The sequence below is a fragment of the Gouania willdenowi genome, chromosome 7 (genome assembly GCF_900634775.1).
Source record: "Gouania willdenowi chromosome 7, fGouWil2.1, whole genome shotgun sequence".
NCBI classification, from domain to species: domain Eukaryota; kingdom Metazoa; phylum Chordata; class Actinopteri; order Blenniiformes; family Gobiesocidae; genus Gouania; species Gouania willdenowi.
This window is the reverse complement of record NC_041050.1, coordinates 35689093-35713243: the sequence shown is the minus strand read 5'-3', so window position 1 is coordinate 35713243 and position 24151 is coordinate 35689093. Positions and strand designations below refer to the sequence as shown.

General features: G+C 37.8%; 1 protein-coding gene across 2 annotated transcripts in view; it reads right to left on the bottom strand.

Moving 5' to 3' along the window:
• Nucleotides 1-24151, bottom strand: part of prdm16 (PR domain containing 16) — a 288115-nt gene that overhangs the window by 29271 nt on the left and 234693 nt on the right. For both annotated transcript variants that reach the window (XM_028452700.1, XM_028452701.1), the window contains exon 4: nucleotides 2410-2550. In XM_028452700.1, coding sequence (XP_028308501.1) covers nucleotides 2410-2550 — 141 coding nt within the window. The remainder of the gene's footprint in view (nucleotides 1-2409; nucleotides 2551-24151) is intronic.

Here is a 24151-nt window from a genome sequence, read left to right as displayed (position 1 = left end):
TGTGGCTTGTTTAGGGGGGGGGGTCTGGGTTAGGACGCACTCAGAAATCCATCCAACTGTGATTTTCATGCTGTTCTGAAAAGTATCAAAAGCAGCGACTCCTAAAATGAGTATTTTAATAAAAAATTAAAAATGAGCTATAAACTTTAAATATCGATATAAGCAATATCGTAATTTTCTATATCGCCAAAATGAAACACTTAATATATTTTGAATCTTGATATGTTGCCAAGGCCTAACGCACACGCACACGCACGCACACACACACACACACACACACACACACACACACACACACACACACACACACACACACACACACACACACACACACACACACACACACACACACACACACACACACACACACACACACACACACACACACACACACAGGTATCCACACCTGCACACACACGCACAAAAATAACTCCAAATTGTTGCTTGAGCACACAAATCTAAATAATGTATGATCATGCATACATTTGTTTGTCGTGCATCATTAATGACAAACAAATACTTTGCTTTTTTTTCAAAGGCTACTTCATGACTACACGTGAATTCTTCTGGTTTGCACATATTTCCATAAACTCATACATTGTGCATGTTGATACAAAAAAAAAGAGAAATCACTGAATGGGCTGTTAAATTATATATCTTTAGCGCTGAGTGGTTCTGTTTATGCATGCATGCACGACGCGTGTTTGTGTGGCGTTTCTAAATAAATGATAAGGTCCATGTATATACCTGTGAGCCACTACACTGAGCAACAAAAGCAAAGCTGAGTACAAACAACTGCAAAATGCATCAGAAAGCAATCACGCACGTGGTCTTTTTTTTTTTTTGGTCTAATAATTCTCCACAATTTTCTGCGGTGTCCTGATTCTTTCTTTGACATTGTGTAGCAGTGGCAGGGGGCACTGATGTGAAAATCTTAAAAGGATTAAGACGGGGTTGGTGTTGCCAGCCAATTGGTGCTTGTCAATCTCGGAGGCCCCCGTGTGTCCCTCCTCCCATTTGGTCCAATCCCTCCTTCTCGCTCTTGGTCAGACGTGAACGCCTGAAGTTTAAATGGATACACTGGTCTGTCTCCTTGGCGTGAGAGTGACAGGTGGCAGAGCGAGACACGAGGACGGAGAGAGGGGACAAAGTCAGAAAAGAACAGGCTGAAGGGGGACGAGCTGCGTGGGCGCAGGATTAGGAGACAAATAAGAGATGGAGTGACAGGAATGTGGAAATAAACACAGAGGCTCCACTTTCTGATGCCTTTTTAAGCATAAATAAATGAAATAAATAGTAAATTCAATTAGGGCCATTCCATATTAGCTTTTGGCTGACAATGGCAACCATTAAAGTTCTGATTTCTGATACCAAGCAATACTAGGGGTGTGCATTGCCATGACTCTGACGATGCGATTCAAGAATGTATGTCACGATACGATATATCCCGATATTAAACAATATGATCTGATTTCACCTTTACAAGTACAACATGTTATGGAACGCAATTGATTTAATTGCTTTTAAACATGCAAGAACAAGTAAATGGTAACTAACTGTAATTCAAGTACAAATATCAAAAACAAGTGATATGTTTATCAATCTGTCCAATTACATTTTCCAAAAAAAAGTTGAACTTTTGCTCCTACAACAGGTTCTCATTGTGTTCTTAAAAAAAGTATGCGTTATGAAAATAAATTGTAATCAACTTTCAAGCGAAAATGCATTGAGGAGTGAGTCAGTTTAACAAGATCTTATACACAACCACTAAACCTAATATTTGGTCACATAATAAAATGTCTCCATGGAAACAACATTTTTAGCCTACTTCTAATGTGATGACCCACTAGATGTATTCCACAACTGTGCAACATTAGTTCAAGCAAAACATCAATAGATAGATAGATAGACAGATAGATAGATAGATAGATAGATAGATAGATAGATAGATAGATAGATAGATGAATGGATAGATGATAGATAGATAGATAGATAGATGGATAGATAGAGATACAGATAGATAGATAGATAGATAGATAGATAGATAGATAGATAGATAGATAGATAGATAGATAGATAGATGAATAGATAGATAGATAGATGATAGATAGATAGATAGATAAATAGATGAATAGATAGATGAATGGACAGACAGACAGACAGACAGACAGACAGACAGACAGACAGACAGACAGATAGATAGATAGATAGATAGATAGATAGATAGATAGATACGTAGATAGATAGACAGACACTCTTTAACAGATCCATAATCCTTCATTGAGCACACACGACTGTTAGTTTGAACATCTGAAGCAGTTATTTCTACTTCTTGTCTCAGACTACATGTGAATGGTTTTTTTTCTCCGTCTCATAGATCTAAAGCAGCAGAGTTATCATGTCACTCACCTGGTCTCCTGTGAGTTGACAGGCGGCGAGGTTCTGCTCCTCAAATGACGGCGCAGCGCGGACGTATTTGAGCCAGCTGTTGGTTGTGGCGTCCTGGCCCGTGTTCAGTGCAAACTTAATGTTGCCCATGTCGTCGACCACCTGTCAGAGGGCAACAGGTTAAACGTTAAAACAAGAGGACAGAAATAAATGATTATCAAATAACAGCAGAAAATAGCAAAAATGGATTTCGGTAGTTATTAAGGAAGTCCCGCATTTCACATACATACAGGACAGCTGCACCAGTAGTTTAATGTCACTTAACTGTGAGACTCAAAGAGCTTATGTGTCAGTATGTGTTAGGGCCAACCTAACCCTGTCACTCCTGACAACACGAACAGGAAAGAGGGGAAAGAGGAGGAGGGAGTGGACAAACCGCGGCTTCTTTCACTTGTCTAAAGACTTTCTCTGGCACATATTGATCACCCTTTGTAACCCCTGGAGCCCCTGGAGACGCCGAGAGCGGGTTTTGTGTTACCCGCTTTTCACAGAGACTGAAGGACGATGGAGGTAGAGGGGAAGGCGGAAGAGGAGGAGTAGATGAACAGAAGAGGGGCTTGTTGTGAGCTCAGAACCATGAGGGGATTCACAGAAGTTCCTAGCCTGGCAGATATGTCAAAAAGATGTTCTCTTCTGGAAAAAAAGGTGAACATTTGTACATGGGGGTTCTTGAGTATGCTAAATCCATTTTTGGGGGGGATCCACGCTGGCAAACTAACGGTTACCACTCAAAATCAAGAAATCCAAGATGGCCACCAGATTGAAACATTTGTTATGTTTATTTAGATATTAATCCAATATCTACATCAAAAGTTTGAGTTTAATCATTGTATATGTTGGCAAGTGCTGCAAAATAAACAAATCATTATAATAATGCTTATGCATGCATGCACCAGGATCATAATGGTTATAATCTCCATGGGAAATAAATGAAAATAGATAATAATTCAAATCCCCATGTTTTGATGGGGATTTGAATCAAATGATTCACCCTTTAAAAAGCAACTTTGTCATACACAGTTGTGGCTGCAAGGAAATCACAATTTCACCCTTTCCATGTGTAAAGCGTTGTGGTGGCCATCTTATATCGTGCTCTGGATGCAATGTACAGTATTTTAGGCTATTTCATGACAATCTTTGTCCCCAAAAACCTAAATTTTACCACGTCTAACAGAACCGAAGTTATGGTAAGATTGAAATTTGCAATACGGATGGTGGCCATCTTGGATCTTAATTCTGAGCACAATATATAGATATATTATTGAATTCCTTGATCCTGAAAGCCTATAATTTGCCACTGAGATCATGCTTCTATGTCAAATAGGACCAAAGTTATGACAAAATATCCAAATTAGAAATTTGTACGGCGGCCATCTTGGATTTCTTAATTTTGAGTGGAGAACCATTGGTTTGCCAGCATGGATCCCATTAAAAATGAATTATTTATACTCAAAAACCCCTATGTACACATTTTCATGCTTTCTTCCAGAAGTGAACATCTTAGCCTAATATTGCTACATATCTGCGGGGCTAAAATATCTGCTTAGATGGTGTACCACATGTAATTAGTGACTACTTTGTAAATTGGAAATCAGCAATCAGACAAAGCTCATCGATCACACAGACTCTACATCAGATACAGTGAAACACTGTCTCTGACCTCCTGTGGGCTAAAAATGGGAGAAATGAGGCTCCTGGAAAAGTACAAGAAGCCAAGTTTGCTTTTAGTGGCTTTTGTTTTGTTAAAACCTCTTTTCACACGTGGAGCTGATGATTTCCAGCCTGGTTCTTTTCTCCCCCCTCCTCTTCCTCCTCTTTACCCCAACATGGAGGAAGAAGTTGAGGGTGGGAGGGGATGAAAAAGAGACGTAAAAGGTAAATAAACAAACAATCAGCCGCAAGCTTGTTCTAGCTTCTCCTCCTCTGTTGCCCCTCATTTGAAACCTTATAAATCAGGTTTCCAGCTCAAGACAGGGTGCTAGCAGGCCCTCACAACACACACACACACACATAGAAAAAAAAGAAAACATACAACCCACACAGGTCTGCTGCTCATTAGGGCTGTGATCAGACCCTCGGGTGTGTATAAAAGAAAGGGTGCGTGGTGCCGTGAGGGCGCAAAGTGAGGCTTTATGAACAATGCCATGCCCAATATATGCAGGCATGGCCGTTATAATCCAAGTGTACAAGAGAAAAAGAGGAATTGTATCACCTTGTTTCCACCTGGATCTTAGATTTCAAACACGTGTTCATAAAAACAAGTCCAATGCGTTGTAACACCATGACAAGTGCACACAGATGAAGATATTAGGTGGAGGAAAGCAGACCAACCCACTTCGTTACCAGCGGACACCATGTAGCAGCCGTTATTAATTTAGCGGTGCTCAACATGACTTAATGTTAATTAGTATTCCACCAGAAAACCTCAGAAGGAGGAAACTTTTTAACTCCTTTATACCTTTTTCCTTTGACCATTTTCCAACTTCTTTTGTCACATTTTTGCCACTTTTATTCACAATGAGCTAACTTGTGCCCAATAAAAACCACTTGTTTCCTCTTTTTTTTCTCCTTACATTTTGCCTATTTTTGTTCCACATTTTTGTCCTTTTTCACTATTGTTTGCCACTTTTTGCCCATTTAAGCTACCTTTTGCGATCATATACCACCTGGTTCCTCTTTATTTGCCCATTTTTGGCCACTCTTGACTGCTTTTGCCCCATTTTAGTCACTTTTCACTCTTTTCTTGCCACGTTTTTGCTACTTTTGGACCAATTTATTTATTTTTTGAATTTATTTATTCAGTTTATTTCCGACATGGTTACATTCACTTTTTTTTCTTTTTGTACATGCCGAAAAAGGAGATGAGAGAAGCAGTTTGCTTATCTAAGTCCCGTCCCCCTGTTTTGAACACAGAAAATTTACATCAAAGCTTGTCTCTCTGGTCAAACATTCTTAGGTTGTTCTGAACACAATTTCATCATTTTTTTTTTGTCCTTTTTTGTGTAGGATTTATTCTCATCTGTAGTCAGTGTTGTGTTTTTTATTCCTCCTCCTCTCTATCATTGTTCGTGTCGACCACCTGTTATTATGTCTGCCTCCAATTGCACGTAAAAAAAAAAACATCGTAGTGGAACGAACATGCCTACTTTGGGTCGACGGGCCACCGGGATGATACCTGGTATGCCAGATGACCAGTCCACCCATGGAGGTAAGTGTGTGTGTGTGTGTGTGTGTGTGTGTAGGTGCTGAGAGAGTTTGCCTGGTTAGTTTTCAGTAAACCAGGGGTGTCAAACTCCTTTTAGTTCAAGGGTCAAATATAAAGTAGTTTGATATTAAGTTGGCCTGCAGATTTTAGGCGGGAAAAAGAGTAATTTCAACAATAATTTCCCCAAGTTTGCACTTCAACATTTAAATGATACATAAAGTATGTAAGGCGCCGACAATATCCACGCAACTATTTTAAATTTCATTGATTTTGTGACAAATTTGTATTTAATTTTAAGAAATCAAGAGAAATAATAACAGAGTTTCATTAAATTAGTGTATTTAGAAGGGTTGAGATATCTACAACTGAATTATTTGGTAATTTACACAATAATCCATGTTTTTTCTGTCTTTTTTTTACTTTCTCCTGTGGGCCAAATTGAATGGTCTAAAGGGCCGGATTTGGCCCCTGGGCCTTGAGTTTGACACGTGCATTAAATGTTTTCACACATAAGAAAACAGGCCTGGACTTTCTCAAGTGGAGTGTTTAAATGGCTAACTGGGTGCTGAGGAGACAGTGTGCGTTATAGATGTGAGAAATAGCTTCATTTTTTTATTCATGAGCTCTTCCTTGGGAACATTATCCCAATATTTCCCTCTGAGTGTGAATTATATTCAGCACATATAGCACGGACTGATTGCGTAAACAGTCACTTTACTTTTCCAGCGCCTACAATCAGTAAATACATTTAAATAAGCAGCAGCAACCGTTTTTATTTTTAGAATCACATCTTAAAATGTGATTTCGATCAATTATTTTCATCCGCGCCACCAAAAAGGCGTAGTTATTGTGAAAAAGTGCACTAAGTGAAGAGGGTGAACTCACGCTCTCCATCAAATGTAGCACAACATCAACGTTAGCTGCCCCTCAAACAGTTACACACAAACAAACACATACGTAGCTACTCGACACCTCCATCCAGGCCTTTTCCATATTTACTCATCAGCCTTGGCACCTGCACCCCTCCACCCCCCACAGAAAGTACACCTTCTTTCTTTCTTTCTTTCTTTCTTTCAGCATGCATGCATGCGCTCGCTCAGATAACAAGAACAAGAACACGGCCATTCACACTTTACGAGCTCGAGTAAAAAAGCATGAACATGGCTGGAGAAAATGAGCCAGTTAGAGAAGTTCACGAACTTTGCACATCTAAAAATGTCAGACGGTTCCTTGGTTCTTCTCCATCACACCTCTGTTTCCTCCTGCAGAACATTTGACTGTGATTAAGAGTGCAGAAAAGTCAAGCTCGGGGTCAGCACTGAACTCAGAGCTGATTGGTAGTTGTAATTAGAGGAGAAGCTCTGGGCTCGGGCTACTTTTCCCCCCTTGAGGATTCACACTGCTTTGGTATCAATGGGGGTGAAATCAGAGATTTAACACAGTGTTCAGGATGAGCTTCAATCAGGACCACATTTCCCAGTGCCTCCAAACAAATGCATGTTCTTTTCCAAACAAAAAATAGCATATTTATTGATCTAACTGGGTCAGTGTATGTTAATGTTTGCATCATTGGATTGTCCGTTCAGAAAAGGAAAGCAAAAAACAGAAAAAAACAAAAAACATTGGTTGTTTGATTTTTGTTTTCATACTGAAAAAGTAAAATTGAAATTCAAGGCATATGTTCAAGGTTCAAGAAGGGATGAAGAATTTTCAATTTTTGTTTCTAACACCAAAAAAAAAAAAAAAACAAACAAAAAAAAAAACCTCCCATTTTTCATAATGGTGAGACCGGTGTCACGTACTGAGTTTACCTCTGTACTGAGATGATAACCCTAAACTAACCCTAACCCTAACATATTCCAATAAACAAATAAGTTAAACACGTGTCCGTTCACTATTTTGAAAATTATTTTTTTTAGCAAAAATTTATTTTCCGGTATAGTGCGCATGTGTGCGCATGCACATATATGCGCATATACAATCTCAGTACAATGTAAACTCAGTACATGACACCGGAAGTTGTTCTTTTCAAAATAAGAGCACATATACAGTATATAAGGATGCTGTTGTTTTTCCATGAATTATTTCTATACATTCCCTGCTGTTTAAAATGTATTTGGAACCGTACTACGAAATCTTTTTTTAAATATCAAAACAAGGTTAGTTATCTGCAGGAATCACTGCAAATATATCGTGCCAAAGTGGGAGTGGAAGGAGTTTTTCTGCAAGAGATATGAGATTATGCACAGAAAATAGTTTCAGGTGACTCACTGATATATATAATATACATACACAGTATATATACTGTGTGTATATATATATATATACATGCACAAATATATGCATTGTGTTTAAATATGGGACTTGTCTTTGTTGTGAGCTTTGAACTGACTAGAACAAATACAGATTTTGTTAATTTATGTGATTGATAATTGTCATAAATGCACATAGTTACAAGTTAAAGTTGTTAAAGATTCATTGTCTTCATACGAACACACACACTTAGCAAAAGGGAGATTCAGGTTCTGACCTCATTTACGGCTTTTGCCATCTCCAACTCCAAATGTGCATCAGTCACCAAAACATACACTGACCCTAACTGTTTTATTTTATTTTACCACATTTACATTAAGTGGAGAAAGTATACTTAACCCTCTGAGGATCTTTGTGACCAAAAGTGACATTTTGGGTGTCATTTTTAAGTCTAGCTGTATGAAATGTTGCCACTATTGTTTTTACATTTTTATTTGCTCAATTCCAAAGTCCTGTGTATTGGAAGTGTGTAGAAAATGAGATATACATCATACTGACACTTAGTAACCTTTTGACCAAATTTGCCCCATTGACTCCCATTGGAACCACATATTTTTCATAAACTGTAATCATGCCAAATCATAATGCTTTTTCAATTAATACCTAATAGATCTAAGCCTCTACCTTCAAAATAAAGGGAACATATGTTTTAGGTGTTATGACCCCCTACCAACCAGAGACCAAGGAAAATTCAGTGAAGGCCTGGATTTATTATCTTGCAAAATAAAGTGTATTTTTTTTCTTTAAAACCTGTTTTTGTGCCAAAAATAATAATGCATTAAATTCATTTCTGCGATCTATTAATGACACGGTCAAGGATGTAATATATCCATCACAAATATTTTAAATACTCCATATTTAGTTTTTTTTCTGCTGAAAAAAATAAATGTTCTCATAATAAAAAGAACATAAAAAGGGTTTGAATATAATACATTTTATATCTATGGATAGGTCTGAAGTAGTTGAAAAAATCTGAAGCGGTGGAAGTAAAGAAAAGTGTGCTCAAGGGTTAATGACCTGCAAAATAACTCAAACATCTTCATTAAGCGTTCTTGCACATAAAATAATCTGCCTTGTTTGTCTAACCAGCCCCACATACTGAAAGGAGTTAAAACTTCTACATTAGAACTTGACCCACAGTTTGACTCGATCAACAATAAAGGACTCACTTGACGAACACTCACACCAAACACACAAACCCTGGCACAAGGACACAATGAGACTTCTCTGAAAAAGAAGCGGCTCTAAGTGGACAGGATGCCGAGCAAACTCCACAGGAAGCTCTGATAAGAGCACGACACTTATATCGCTCCTCACAACACAAAGGGGAACCTTTGACAGCTAGGAACCTTTAATGGCTGTCTCGGCATGCATTCTCCCTCTCCGCCAGTTACATCTGACGGATGTGTGTGGCGCACCGGGATGAATTAGTGGATAAAAAAGTTGCTCGTATGATGGAGACGGTGACAAGGTACGTATTATTTTCTGTGTGACAGAGGGCAGAGAATGGAAACGACAGCTCGGAGGGCGGTGATTCTGATGTGAGATGGAGATAGAAGCAAGACAAACGCGTGAGACATTTACTGCAGCGAGCTTTTTGTGTGTCTCTGCGGGAATATTTTCATCAAGTGTGATTCTGACACTTTGGTGCACGGACGCGTAAACAAACTCCAGTTAAAATGCCTTTGTGTACATGTGTAGCAGAGAACAAAGCAGTTTTAAGTCATTAAAAAGTGAAAAGGTTTGCTCTATTATAGGAATGGGGAACTGGCAGGCCAGGGGCCAAATGTGGCCCTTGTGGTAAAAATTTGTGCCGCTCCAAAGTAAACGCTTAAAATGACACCAAAAACACGCAAAGTGACATAAATATAGGCAAAAATACACAATCATTCTCCTAATACATCTACAGAAAAGCATAAAAACAACTGAAGAATTAAATGACGAGAAAATACACAAAAAATGACAGGGAAATACATAAAATGACAACGAAAATACAGGAAAATATATAAAACAACCACAGAAATACACAAATATATACAATACCACAACACAAATTAATGATGAATACAAAAATACACAAAATGACAACAAAATACAAACAATTTCCCCAAAAACATGCAAAACATGCCCAGAAAAGCACAAAAACCAGTGAAAAATTAAACGACAACAAAAATAAACAAAAAAAGAACAGGGAAATACATAAAACGAAAACAGAAATACACAAATTGACTTCAAAATACACAAAGGAACAACACAAACACAAAAAACAGGAAAAATATACAAAACCACAACAAAATATACATCAGTGGGTGACTCCAAAAACACAAAAGATGGATACAAAAATACACAAAATGACATTCAGAATACACACAATTTCGCCAAAAACATGCTAAACGCTCAAAGAAAAACTGTAAAATGAAACAATGACAAAAATACACAAAAAAATAACAGGGAAATATATAAAACAGAAATACACAAATTGTCTTCAAAAATACACAACATCAACAAAAACAACAGAAAAAAAAAATTAAACCCCACAAAAAAAAAATACACAAAATTAACAAAAAAGTCATTATCTAAAATGCTGACAAGAATGTTGATAAATTGCTCACCTCTGCTCTCTTGTATTGTGTCTAATGTTTGAATAAAGACATAAATAACATTGTTATTTCCAAGTAATGCATGGCTTAGTAGAGTGTGTTCAATTTGTTTTAAGTCCAAATAGTTGAAGTGAGTTGACGTTAAAGCTAAATGTATTTTTTCATGTAAAAAACACCTCCATTTCAGCATTAATCAGCGTTTATGTGATCGTGCAATAAGCTATAGCTCAATAATATGTAAAAACACAGAAGAAGAAGAAGAAGAAGAAGAAGAAGAAGAAGAAGAAGAAGAAGAAGAAGAAGAAGAAAGCAGGGAGGGATTCAGAAACAGCAGCTGTGGATGAAGGGGGGATTTATGCACTTCTTCATGAAGGAGGTAGGGGGCAGTATGGCATGAAAACTAGTCAGTAAGGGGAGCAAAAGTGGAAATAAAACTTCCCATACTCTGCATCTGTGTGCCACACACACACACAGACACAGACAGACACACACACACACACACACAGATGTTATTGTGCTGTTACCCTGAAGAGCGAGGGGGACAGTGGTGGAAACACAGCAGTGACAGTGACAGATGGAGTGGTCGTGAAGTGGTCTGCACTGCTGTAGTTGTTATAGAAGTGTTACAAATTAAGGTGCAGCACGACTAACAAGAAATAAAGAAGTGTGTGTTAGAGTGTGTATCCTTTCTGGAAATAGGTCTGTTTCCAGTTGGGAGGCCCCTCCACACACACACACACACACACACACACACACACACACACACACACACACACACACACACACACACACACACACACATACAAACAGTCAGACTAATAAAGCCGTTGACGGAACACAGATCACGACAGCCTCTCTCTCTCTGTGTGTGTGTGTGTGTGTGTGTGTGTGTGTGTGTGTGTGTGTGCTCGTTGGTAGGCCTATGCATGTGTGATGGATGGGGGCCCGTAGAGAAGCCCCCACCCCGTCACATCACTCAAAATTCTAATGTAGTGTGTGTCTGGACACCTTTGTGTGTGCATGTGTGCGTATGTGTGTGTGTGTGTGTGTGTGTGTGGTGAACATGCACAAAGGGACCTGACTACAAACCTTCTCTAATAACAGGAAAACAAAATAAAACACAGGATTTGTATTTAATTTACCTAATTTAAATGTCTGAGAGTGATGACAAAAAAAAGCGTGCACTAGGGATGGACGATATGGCCCAAAAGTCATATCTCGATATTTTTTCTTACAATGGCGTTATACGATATAAATCTTAATAATTTTAAATCAAATTAAGTTTAACCAGAAACACAATTCCGGATTAAATTTGGTGACGTAAAATGCCACAAAGGCACATTTATTAACAAACAGCTGCACAATATGTGCCACTTTTGGCTTTTTCTCCTATAAAGGACAGCATGTGTGAGTGAGTTCTGTAGTGTTGCTTGTTTAGATGAAGGTCTGGGTTAGAATGCACTCAGAAATTCATCTAACTGAACTTTTTATGCTGTTCTGAGAAGTAATGAGAGCAGCAACTCCTAAAACAAGGGTTTTGATACAACATATAGGTATAAATGCATATATATATATACATACAGTATATATGTATATTTCAATATAGGCTATATTGTAATTTTCTATATTGGATATCGATGTATTTCCCAGCACTAGCGTCCACACACAACAAGGAAAATGTGTGACTTCAGCTGAAATGTTTATATTTTTGTTGTTGGAGGAACATTATAGAGATAGCCATTACAACAGTAAAGTGTCATGTTCAATTTTTTGGCTAGAAAATCCAAATCCAAAATGGTAACATAAGAATGAATAAGTATTTCAACATTCATTAAAATGTTACTGTACACAATGTAAATGACCTGCAGGCAGACATGGCAGGAGTTTGTGATGTCAGAATATGAAGAATTGTCAATCAATAGCTGGGTTTCCATTAAAGTTTTCCCCAAAATAAAACATTTCTAAAGTTTCGACAGTATAAGTATAATTGCGCTATGAACGTGTTTCCATTGAAGGTTGTTTTGAGCCTCAAAACTTCTGTGTATTGCTTCATTGTTCCACGTCTAATGTGACTTTGTGAATTTTAAAGTATAATGTTAAGAAAGGCCTCGCTCTCCTTCTTCTGTCTAGATGTTTCCTCTGTGAGAAGTGGTCATGTGACCACGTATAGCACATCATGTGACGTGTATTTGCGGAAAAAGTGTTTCCATAGAGCCTTTGTGGTACATTTCAATATCAAAACATCTGAAATTCCTCCTCATGAAAGCGTAAAAACTGTTTTTGCAACATTTTGGTGTTTTTTTTTTCTTCGAAATTAAGATGTTCCCGTCACCAGTTTTTATTGCGTTATTTATTTTGGAAACGCAGCTACTAAAGCATTGTGCCATTGTGCAGTGGATCGCAAATAGGGGCATAAAATGGCTATTATACATAATATTTACACATAATTAGGTTTTAAGTAAAAAAATAAAACAATCATTTACATTTGGAATAACATTTGGCTGTAATTTCCGCTGCCTTTAAGCGCGTTATAGATGGAAGTGACTAAAAAGCTATTTCACGGGGGATAAATGATAGCATTAGAGAAATGTTGTCCAAAAGTAAAGTTGCTTGTTCATCATCCACCCAATTCTTATGTTACTTATCTTAAATTTTAACCATTTTGCTTTTGTGTTTAATGTAAAAAAAAAAAAAGAATCAACTTGTTTGCAACAGAAAATTGATGGGTTTCCGACCCAAAGTCCAAATGTGACGACTAAGGAGCGATTTCTGGAGTTTTCTAATAAATACTTAGATAAAGACACTGAAACCAAGTAATTCATCTTGTGTGTGTGTGTGTGTGTGTGTGTGTCCCATTAACAATACTGGTAACAGTACACCTGTGTAGCCATGTCTGGTAGCCTAACGACAGCTAAAAAAGAAACAGGTTGTAAATCCACGCACACACATGCACATGCATACGAACACGCACACACATGCACAAGCATACGCACACACATGCACATGCATACGAACACGCACACGCACACATATGCACAAGCATACGCACACACATGCACATGCATACGAACACGCACACACATGCACATGCATACGAACACGCACACACATGCACAAGCATACGCACACACATGCACATGCATACGAACACGCACACGCACACATATGCACAAGCATACGCACACACATGCACATGCATACGAACACGCACACGCACACACATGCACAAGCATACGCACACACATGCACATGCATACGAACACGCACACACATGCACATGCATACGAACACGCACACACGTTAAATAAAGCTATTGAATATTATTTCTTTATTGTTTCTCATTGCATCTAGTTAATAACAGTGTATGTAAAATATGTTTCTCTTTCATATGAGACACATGTGCTCCAATCATGTGTGTGTGTGTGTGTGTGTGTGTGATATCTATGGGAAGGTGAGCGAAGGCGTGTTAAACGCTGACCCAATTTATCTGGCCAGGGCAGCCATCAACATAATTAAAAAGCAGGCGGGCAGCCCAGGGAGAGCCTGGGGCCTTGTAAAAGCCATCTGGGTTGTGGTGTTCCATGTGTGTGTACACACGTGTGTGTCTGTGTGTGTGTGCGCACCCTGAGTGTCAGAATGTGGTCCCGCTCACTAATGACCTGACTTGCTTGTATTAAATCAGTGCCACTCTGCTATCATTCAGGCTGAGTGATCATGTGTCTGTGTTTCCACCAGCACCAAATCAGATGAGTCGACTTCATAAGATCGACTAAGTAATGATCTGTAACAATAAAACCTTAGCAGCAACCAGCGGTTTAACAAACAGTGAAAAGTATGAATGCAAATATTGTTTTGTCATTATGACCATTTTTTCTTCTGATTTCTAACAAGCATTGGTCTAAACTGAAGTCACATGTTCAAAACTCATAACACAGTCTGCACAACAGAAGTCCATGTGTTCTAAACTGTGATTCACTTTTCTTTGCATTCAGTGACCACAGTCACCTAAAATCATGAAGTCTTTTCTCAAGCTGGGTTTCCATTACAGATTTTTGCCAATTTAAAGCGATATTTCTAAATGTCGACAAAGTATAATTCGCGCTTTGAACGTGTTTCCATTGAACGTTGTTTTGGGCTCGAAACTCGTGTGAAATCTCATCCCACGAGACTTTGCTGCAGAAAGACGGACGCTCCAAACCTCCTTATAACACTCCGTATTCCTTTGTTGTTTCACGTTTAAAGGTGCAGTCTGCAACTCTCATAAAAGTGCCTTTTTGTCATATTTACTAAAGCTGTCACTATGTAAGGACAGTAATGTTTGTGTATTTTTGTTGTGGTTTTGAATGCTTTTCAGTTTATTCATAGTCATCTTGTGGGTTTTTGTGGTCCTTTTGTGTATTTTTTGCTGTTGTTTTATGTGTTTTTGTTCTCCGTCCGTGCATTTTCGTTTTTTAACTTTGTTGTTGTTCTGTTTGTGTTTGGAGTTATTTTGACTATTTTTGTTGCTGCTTTCTGTTTTTTTCTTCTCATTTTCTTTACCTTATTGTCAATTTCTGTGTGTTTGGAGTCATTTTTACGTATCGTTGTTGCTGTTTTAAATATTTTTTAGTTTATTTTTCGTCATCTTGTGTGTTTTTGTTCTCCGTTTGTGCATTTTCGTTTTTTTAACTTTGCTGTTGTTCTGTTTGTGTTTGGAGTCATTTTGTGTAGTTTTGTTGCTGCTTTGTGTTTTTTGTTGTTGTCATTTTTTTTACTGTATAACTTCTTGGTAATACAATGGAATGAGGTGAGGGGCTTTTTCTTTGTGCAGCCACAGATGAACATGTGCTTTCAGACTGTAATATTTATAGCATCATGCTAAGTCGCCTCCATTCTGTGACAGGTTGCCATGTGCAGGGTGTTCAGGTTATGCTAACTTAAAACAGGAAGCATGCACGCCTTAAAAGACGGCAGGCGACATAGTTTTCAGCCTGGACCTGCTTAATGAAATGACTGTTATTTACAGCCCCTTGTTAAAAGGCTAGATGAGTGTGTGTGTGTGTGTGTGTGTACACGTATCCAGAGTGTGTGCAGGTGTAAGTGACTTTGTGCGAGTGTTATGGGTGTATGTGTGTGTGTGTGTGTGCAGAGCTTGCCATCATGCCATGTCTGGTTTACTGTTGCGCTGCCTTTTACAGGCAGGGTTTTATTATATGTATATAGGGTAATTAGTGAGCAGATATATTGGCTCATTATGGTGAAGCAGGTGCAGTAGATGGAGGAGTCGGCTACACCAACAGTACATCAGGGTCACACACTGTCGCTGCATGGCTTTTGAAGGATGATCACTGAACGTACAGTAAGTGTGCCACATACAGAGGCTCACACGCACACACGCACGCACTTTCATCGCAGTGGGGGCTACAAAAATGTGACAAACTGTCAATTTCATGTCAGCATTTAGAATAAAGGCCAATCTGAACATTAATACAGGATGGCACAAAGGGTTTGTGTGTTTTTTTTGTCATTTTGTGTATTTTTGCTGTTGTTTTTTGTGTTTTTGTTCTCGATTAATGCTTTTTTGTTGTCAGATTTTTTTTTTTTTACTTTGTTGTAGTTTTGTGTGCGTTTGGAGTCATTTTGTGTATTTTTGTTGCTACTTTGTGTTTTTCTTGTTGTCATTTTCTTTATATTGTCATCTTCTGCGTGGTTGGAGTAATTTTTGTGTGTATTATTGTTGTTTTTAATATTTTTCTATTATTTTGTAGTATATTTAGAGTCGCCCTGTGAGTTTTTGTTTTCATTTTGCGTTGTTTTGCTGTTGTTTTGTGTGTTTTTGTGTGATTCATGCTTTTTTTGTTGCCATTTTTTAAAACTTTGTTGCCATTTTTTTTTTTTTAAGTTTGTTGTCATTTTTCTGTTTATTTCTGTTGTTTTAAATATTTTTCTATTATTTTTGAGTATATTCATAGTCTTCTTGTGAGTTTTTGTTGTCATTTTGTTTAATTTTGCTGTTGTTTTGTGTGTTTTTGTTCTCGGTTTGTGCATTTTTGTTGCCATTTTTTAACTTTGTTGTCGTTTCCTGTGTGTTTGGAGTCATTTTATGTATTTTTGTTGCGTCGGCCATTTTGGATCTTGCTTTGCGCAAAATTTAGGGTATTTTAAGATATTTTTTTGGATTCCTTGACCCTTATAATTTGCCACTGAGATCATGCTTCTATGTCAAATAGAACCAAAGTTATGACAAAATGTCCAAATTAACAAAGCGGATGGTGGTCATCTTGGATTTCTTGATTTTGAGTGCGAACCATTGGTTTCCCAGCGTGGATCTCATTAAATTGGATTCAGCATACTCAAAAAACCCCCATGTACAAATGTTCATGTTGAGTGTAATAGTGATTAAATGTGTGCCTGTTCCTGTCTAAATATCTTCAACATTTAAAGAATAAATCAGATATAGAGTATATAGATAAGTGAATAGGTTGCACATAATCATTTGTGTATCTAACCTCTACCAAAGGACTGCAAACCAAACTCATTCATTTACAGTTTTTTCCCCAAAGAAACAAAACAAAACACTTTTTCTATTCAAAACAAAAAAAGAGTTCAGATTTAATACGACATTTTCAAAGCTCATCTAAATCAGTCAAGTCTTACGTACCCATGCCAAGAATAATGACAAAGAACATTAAAGCGAGGAAGCACAACACAACCCCCACTCTGTCGACTGACATCGGAAGTAAAAACACAAAAAAAGGAACAATTCCTGGAACCGTGCAAACATAAATAAGGAAGAGGGGCTCGGGACAAATTTGCAGAGCACGTAAGACTATCAATTATTTATTAACACCCGAATAAAGAAAAACTTCCGAATTAGATCGTGGAAGAAGTAGTGGAGGTTTTTTTTTAGCACTTTAACATAAAACAATTATATTTCTGTTAAATCATATCAAATTCTATCGAGAAACAAAGCAAGCTGTGTTTCAGCTGATATTTTCTTTCTTTTTTTTCAGCCTATATTGATATATTTATATCTTAAATATTTTGATACTACTTTTTCCCTTCCCTTTTCTCTTTCTTATTTTATTTGAACTAAATACATATTTGAGAAAGTCAAAGTATAGAATACAGCTGTTAAAGATTGTCTGTTGTGGTTTTTAATTTGAAAAGGAATAATAATTGAAAAAAATGTGAAAATATGTATTTAATCAGTAATTATTTCTAACACAATTCAGGCGACCCAACATAGGGTCACAACCTCAAGGTTGAAAAAATCTGCTACAGCACATATGGTTGATTTTCAGTGAATTTTCCAAATGTTGGGCTCAAGATCAATGAAAAATACGCAGGGGTTCAGAACCACTGCCCTACAGAGTCTGATTATGACTAACTAAGTAAAAGTTTGCATTTCCCTGAACAGATAGGCCAATAAAGCTGTGTGTATGAGCTTTATTGTGAAGGAGGAAAATATGTGTTGAGTTGCTATTGTTAACTATTGTTTCACATGTGATTTCCACACATAACTCTTCCTCTTCCACAGGACTTCTGCCTCCTACTCAAGTGTGAACACAATAGATCTCAATAAATGTATTGTGTAATGTGCGCTGCTGCCGTAAATGTTTCCCACTCTCCTCTCCTATTTTCTTTTCAGAAATATGGTACTTAGTAGGGGTGTGCATTGCCATGAATCTGGCGATATGATACAATTCACATTTTGCATGTCACGATTAAATATTTCCCGAAAAAAAATAAAAAAATGTCTCCTTACGTAGATCCTCTGTACCTAGAGATGTGCCATTGTCCTTATTGGAACCTGTGTGTCTGTGTGCGGTGGACGTGGTTTGTACGGGGGGTGGATCGATGTTTTATTTATTTTTATCTTTGTAAAAGCTGTTTGAGCTGCATTTTATTGTATGAAAACTGCTTTTTATCACTAAAGATTGATTTGATTTTGATTTGACACTAAACACTGCAATATTTCACAATATATTGCAATATCATGAATGACAAATTTCACCTGTACAAGTACAAAATGGTATAAAATTATTATTATTATTATTATTATTATTATTATTATTATTATTATTTTTACCTTTTGAGAACAAGTAAATGGTAACTATGTAATTCAAGTACCAAAGTCAAAAACAAGTGGTAAGTTTATCAAACTGTCAAATTACATTTTTGCTTCTATAACAGATTCTTATTCCACACATATCTATAAAAGTGCCCAGTATGTTTTATGAAAAAAAATCAACTTGCTATCAACTTTCAAGCTAGGTCTGATGTGGTTCACTGACACTTAGTGACCAGGCGTTTACATGCTATGCATATGTTAGCGCAATTAAATGTTTCTTTTTTTCATTAAAAAACATGATTAAAGCAGTCGTTTTAGGCATTTTTTTGGTTGGGGGGCATTGCCCCCCCAGTGGTCAAAAGTTTTCATTACAGTTTTCCCAATTTTTAATACAACTTACACAATATACACATTTTGTTAACGACAATGTAAAATTCAAAGGTTCACAAAATAAAACCAAGTAAGGACCAGCAGCCGATGACATTTGACCCTCCTGCTTCCCGTAGCAGCTCAGAACTTTGTTTACAACATGGAGGACACCGCGGGTGCTCCGTAGACTCACTAGTCTGTTGTTTGTAGTGATGCACTAAGAAAACAAGCCGACTGGAACAAAGACCGAGCAAATCCTGTGCTCAGTGTCTAGATATAAAGCGGTGGATTGAGCGGTTGTTGTGATAATCTGCTCGCCCGCCTACGAGTAGAGTTGTTAGAAACTTTTAATGCCATAATCTACGTTGTTGGAGTTTTAAATGCTGTATGATATATCGTGTAGAACAAGAGCAACTTTACTCTTTCCTCCTTTAAAGTGGGGGCTGAACATTTTGGATTTATTTTGGCAGATCCATAATACAGCTTTGAAAACATATGTTACACAAACAAGAATAATACAAACAGTTATATATACAGTATATATATATATTGCTGCCCCCCCCTCCGGCAAGAATCTCAAACTCTGCTTATGAGCGCGCAGTGAAATATCACAATATATCGCCAAATGAATTGTGTCTTACACCTTTACTACTTTGTATATAAAACCACACTCCTGTGCCCTCCTATCTCCTCATCTTCACCTTCGCCCTGGTTCTGGCCCTGGTGCAGGTAATGGATACTGCTTGACCACCTCCACCGTTGAGGCCCAAGCATCGTCCTTCTAATTAGGAGCGCTCATCCTCTCATGAGAGACGGGGAAACTGTAGAACGTGTTGGGGGGGGTGTAGTGGTATGCATGTTGCAGAAGACCCCTGCAAACATCTGGATTTTGTTAGACATCGTATGAAGAGTGTGCTGGTGGTTGAGGCCAGGCTGATGGCTATCAATCTGCTTTTTAATGTGCGATGGGATGTATGGAGGGCTAAATGTATGCAGGGCCCCCCTCCTACAGGGTAATGATTAAACAGGCCCATTATGGAGATTGAAGCTTATAGATTAGATTGGTCTGAAGTCCAGTCAAGAACAATAAACACACGTCTGGAGTCTAATATAGACAAGCAAAATGAAAGGGAACTTTGATACTTTATTATTTCATATTTAAGGTTGAAAAACATTGCTCTAAGGCCATGCTAAAGCTCTTAAATGATAATCTATTTGTAAAAAGTGAATTTACCAAACAAAAATAAATACATAAATACAAATGTCCTTTATATTGGACCTTTATGTGTTGAGATTAGATTATTTCTTGGATTTCAAGGAGGTGTAAGATCAAGTATTCTGTTGTTATCTAAAATCACCAATAGTGTAGAAATTAAATTTAAGATGTTATCAATGAGATTTATTTACCACAGCAGATAAAACTACGGAAACTTATTTCTGAATGAAATAATTTCTGAATTTTTTTTCTTCTGAGAGCAGTGGTTCCCAAACTGGGGTACGTGTTTGAAATAACCAGGATCGTTATCAGGCTTCTGCAGAGCTTAATGATGAGTTAATCATTTGAATCAGGTGTGTTGGAGCAGGGAAACATCTAAAAGATGCTGGATAGTGGCTCTTAAGGACCAGGATTGTCAACCCCTGCCCTAGGGGTACTTGAACACCTCTCAGGAGGTACACAGAAACATTTGTCAGTTTATTTTTTAACTTGGTGACTTTTTAATGTTTTAATTTTATGAACGTGTCTTTTAATATCTGATGATTGTCTCTTACCAAATACTGTTTATTTATTTATTGTTAATAATAAGTAATATGGAAGTGCGGTATGTTATTATGTAGTTACATTTTTCACTGTAAATTTTATTGTATAATTCCTTTAAGTTGTATTCTTTTAGGGTGACATTTGAATCTGGATATTAATATACACTGCCCCTGTTAAAGAAACCAATAATAATTAAAAAAAACAACATTCTTGATTTTTTTTACATGCACACAGACCTTTTTCTTATCCATTAATACTAATTTTTGGCACAACTCTTGAAAATACACCAAAAGGTGAAGTTCAAATTGTAAAATAAGCAAAATATCAGAAATAAATGAATACAAAGATCTAAATTTAATGTTAATGTTGAGCTAAGGGGAAATAAATAAAGGTTAGGGGGTACATGGGCTAATAAAGTTTGGGAAACACTGCCCTACACTAAACTAATGGGCAATAGCACATGAAAGCTAATGGAACCAAGCTCATTTGGCTGGGTTTATATGCCCACGTGGACACCTCAGTGTAGAACAATACCCACGTCCATCATTCGCCCACTATTTCTTTCCTCAGCTTTCCTTCACACACAGCTAGATAGCATTAGCGCCCTTTGAGCTATGCAGCACAGATGCGGGTTGCAGCTCTTAAGTTACCTCAGTACTCTCAGCGCAACGGCTTCTTAATTAGCGTCGTGGTGCTAAGCGTCCTATATGAACTCCACTTCAAGCCCCCTCTTTGTCATTCATCACCCTTTTTCCCTCTTTTGTTCCGTGCGTTCATTTGCATAAACGCACCAACTCCAAATTAGCTGCCGGCTCGTTAATTGCACACGTGGGGAAGTAAATGGATGGTGATGTTGGTGGAGGGTGGAGGTGCAGTCAACATGTTTACCATCTAAATACGACCAGGACCACTGAGCTCCAGCACACAGGGAGGTCAGGGTGAATATACGCCCCTCGGGCTCAAAGGATCCAATGTGCTGTTTGCAGTAATTAGTACAACTAACAAGCTCAGGCCCACATCAAGTGAGATTAATGAAAATCCATTGTTTCGTCCATTATAGCCAGTACACATAGAGAAACTGTTACTTTGTAATGCTGTAAAATACAATTCTAAAAAAAAAAGTGAACGTAACAGTTGTGAAAAAGTTAAAGAAAAGTGACTTTTCTGCATTGTTGAGAAAAAACTCTTTGATTTCACGGTTTTTTAAACTAGGGTTGATAAGCTTGTATTAATCTGATTAATTACCAATCAATAACAGATAACAAAGTCTAAGTGCTGAAAGATGAGCTGCTGAACCCAAAGTGCCCTTAGTGTTATTGATCATATACTCTGAGAACAGACCTTTCACACAATAACCGGAAATACGCAATCGTAGTGAATCGAAACGTCAACCCAGCAGAAAGCCGGGATCGGAAATGGATCAGAGCGTCTACACAACTTCCCTCATGGATTTGCCAAAAATGAGCTTTGCCGACGTGGCAGGAGTCGTGGAGGAAAACTCCGTCACCAAGAAACTGGATGAAGGATACACATTTTTCCACGAATAATTTGACCATAAGTATCAAGATAAGTAATGTTAGAGAGCAATTAGGCTAACTGTTACTTAACTGTGAACTAGTATGACAAATCATTAGTGTGTCCACCACACAACAACATTAGACACTGCGATATGAGGCAAGGAATGCTGTTTGCGCCTTTAACTTAGCGGTGGCAAAATATTGACAAACTGTTCCAGTGACTGAAGAAGACAACACACCACTCTACCATGAAGACATACTGTAACGTTGACGTTAAAGGAGGTGGAATTTCTTACCCGTGGGTGGCGGCGTCGCATAATCAAAGTCCAATTTCAAAGCTATCTTTGCAATTTCTTTTACCTCAACTCGTACCGACGTTAATGGCTTCCGTTTTTGGCACCGCTCATACACAGACACACAGACAGGTGTAATCGTTCCAGGAGAAAGAATAGGGACAGACTCTGGTTTCAAGCGGCGAACTGTGAAAACCAAGACGTAGTCTTGTGGTGTGAAGTGTCTGCTGCAGACATTGTATAGGCAAGGCAAGGCAAGGCAAATTTATTTATATAGCGCATTTCATACTCAAGGCAACTCAATGTGCTTTACATGATAAAACATTCAATTGTTTAAAATCAATAAGAACATTTAAATCAATAAGAACAATTAAAATCATCAGTAAAATCAATTAAAATCATCAGTAAAATCATCATTACATCAACAACATGACAAAAAATCTCTCTCTCAATCATATGCAGTAGAGAAAAAAAGTGCCTTTAACTTTGATTTAAAAATGTTCACATTGGATGCTGACTTCAGCTCCGCTGGCAGTTTGTTCCACTTCTTTGCAGCATAACAACTAAAAGCAGCATCACCATGTTTACTGTGAGCTCTGGGCTCCACTATCTGACCTGTGTCCATAGATCTGAGAGACCTGCTGGGTTCATACCTGACTAACATCTCACTGATGTATTCTGGACCAAACCCATTCACAGATTTATACACCAGCAGCAGAACTTTAAAGTCTATTCTGAGGCTGACTGGGAGCCAGTGTAAAGACTTTAAAACTGGAGTAATGTGCTCTGACCTCTTTGTTCTGGTTAAGACCCGAGCTGCAGCGTTCTGAACCAGCTGTAGCTGTTTGATGCTCTTTTGGGGGATTCCTGTCAGAAGACCATTACAATAGTCCAGTCTGCTGGAGATAAAAGCATGGACCAGTTTCTCCTGATCTTTCTGAGCCATTAAACCTTTCACTCTGAAGATGTTCTTTAGGTGGTAGAAGCTGTTTTTGTGATAGATTTGATCTGACTGCTGAATGTAAGATCTGAGTCAATCAGAACACCAAGGTTTTTGACTTGGTCTTTAGCTTTTAAAGATCGAGACTCAAGATAATTGCTGACAGCTGTCCTCTTTTCCTTGTTACCAAAGACAATCACCTCCGTCTTGTCATGGTTTAGTTGAAGGAAGTTTTCACTCATCCAGCAGTTTACTTTTTCTAAACAGTCACACAACACCTCAATGGGACCATGGTCATCTGGGTTCAGTGATAGATATAGTTGTGTGTCATCTGCATAGCTCTGATAATCAACCTTACAGTTCTGTAAAATTTGTCCTAAAGGAAGCATGTAAAGGTTAAACAGAAGGGGTCCAAGAACAGATCCCTGAGGAACCCCACAGGACATTGGTAATCTGTCAGATTCAAAGTTTCCAATGCTTACAAAATAGCTTCGCTCCTCCAAGTAGGACTTAAACCATTGCATTACTTTTCCATTTAGTCCGACCCATGTTTGCAATCTGTGCAACAAAATTGTATGATCTACAGTGTCAAATGCAGCACTTAGATCCAACAGAATGAGAACAGATACTTTTCCTGAATCAGTGTTCAACCTT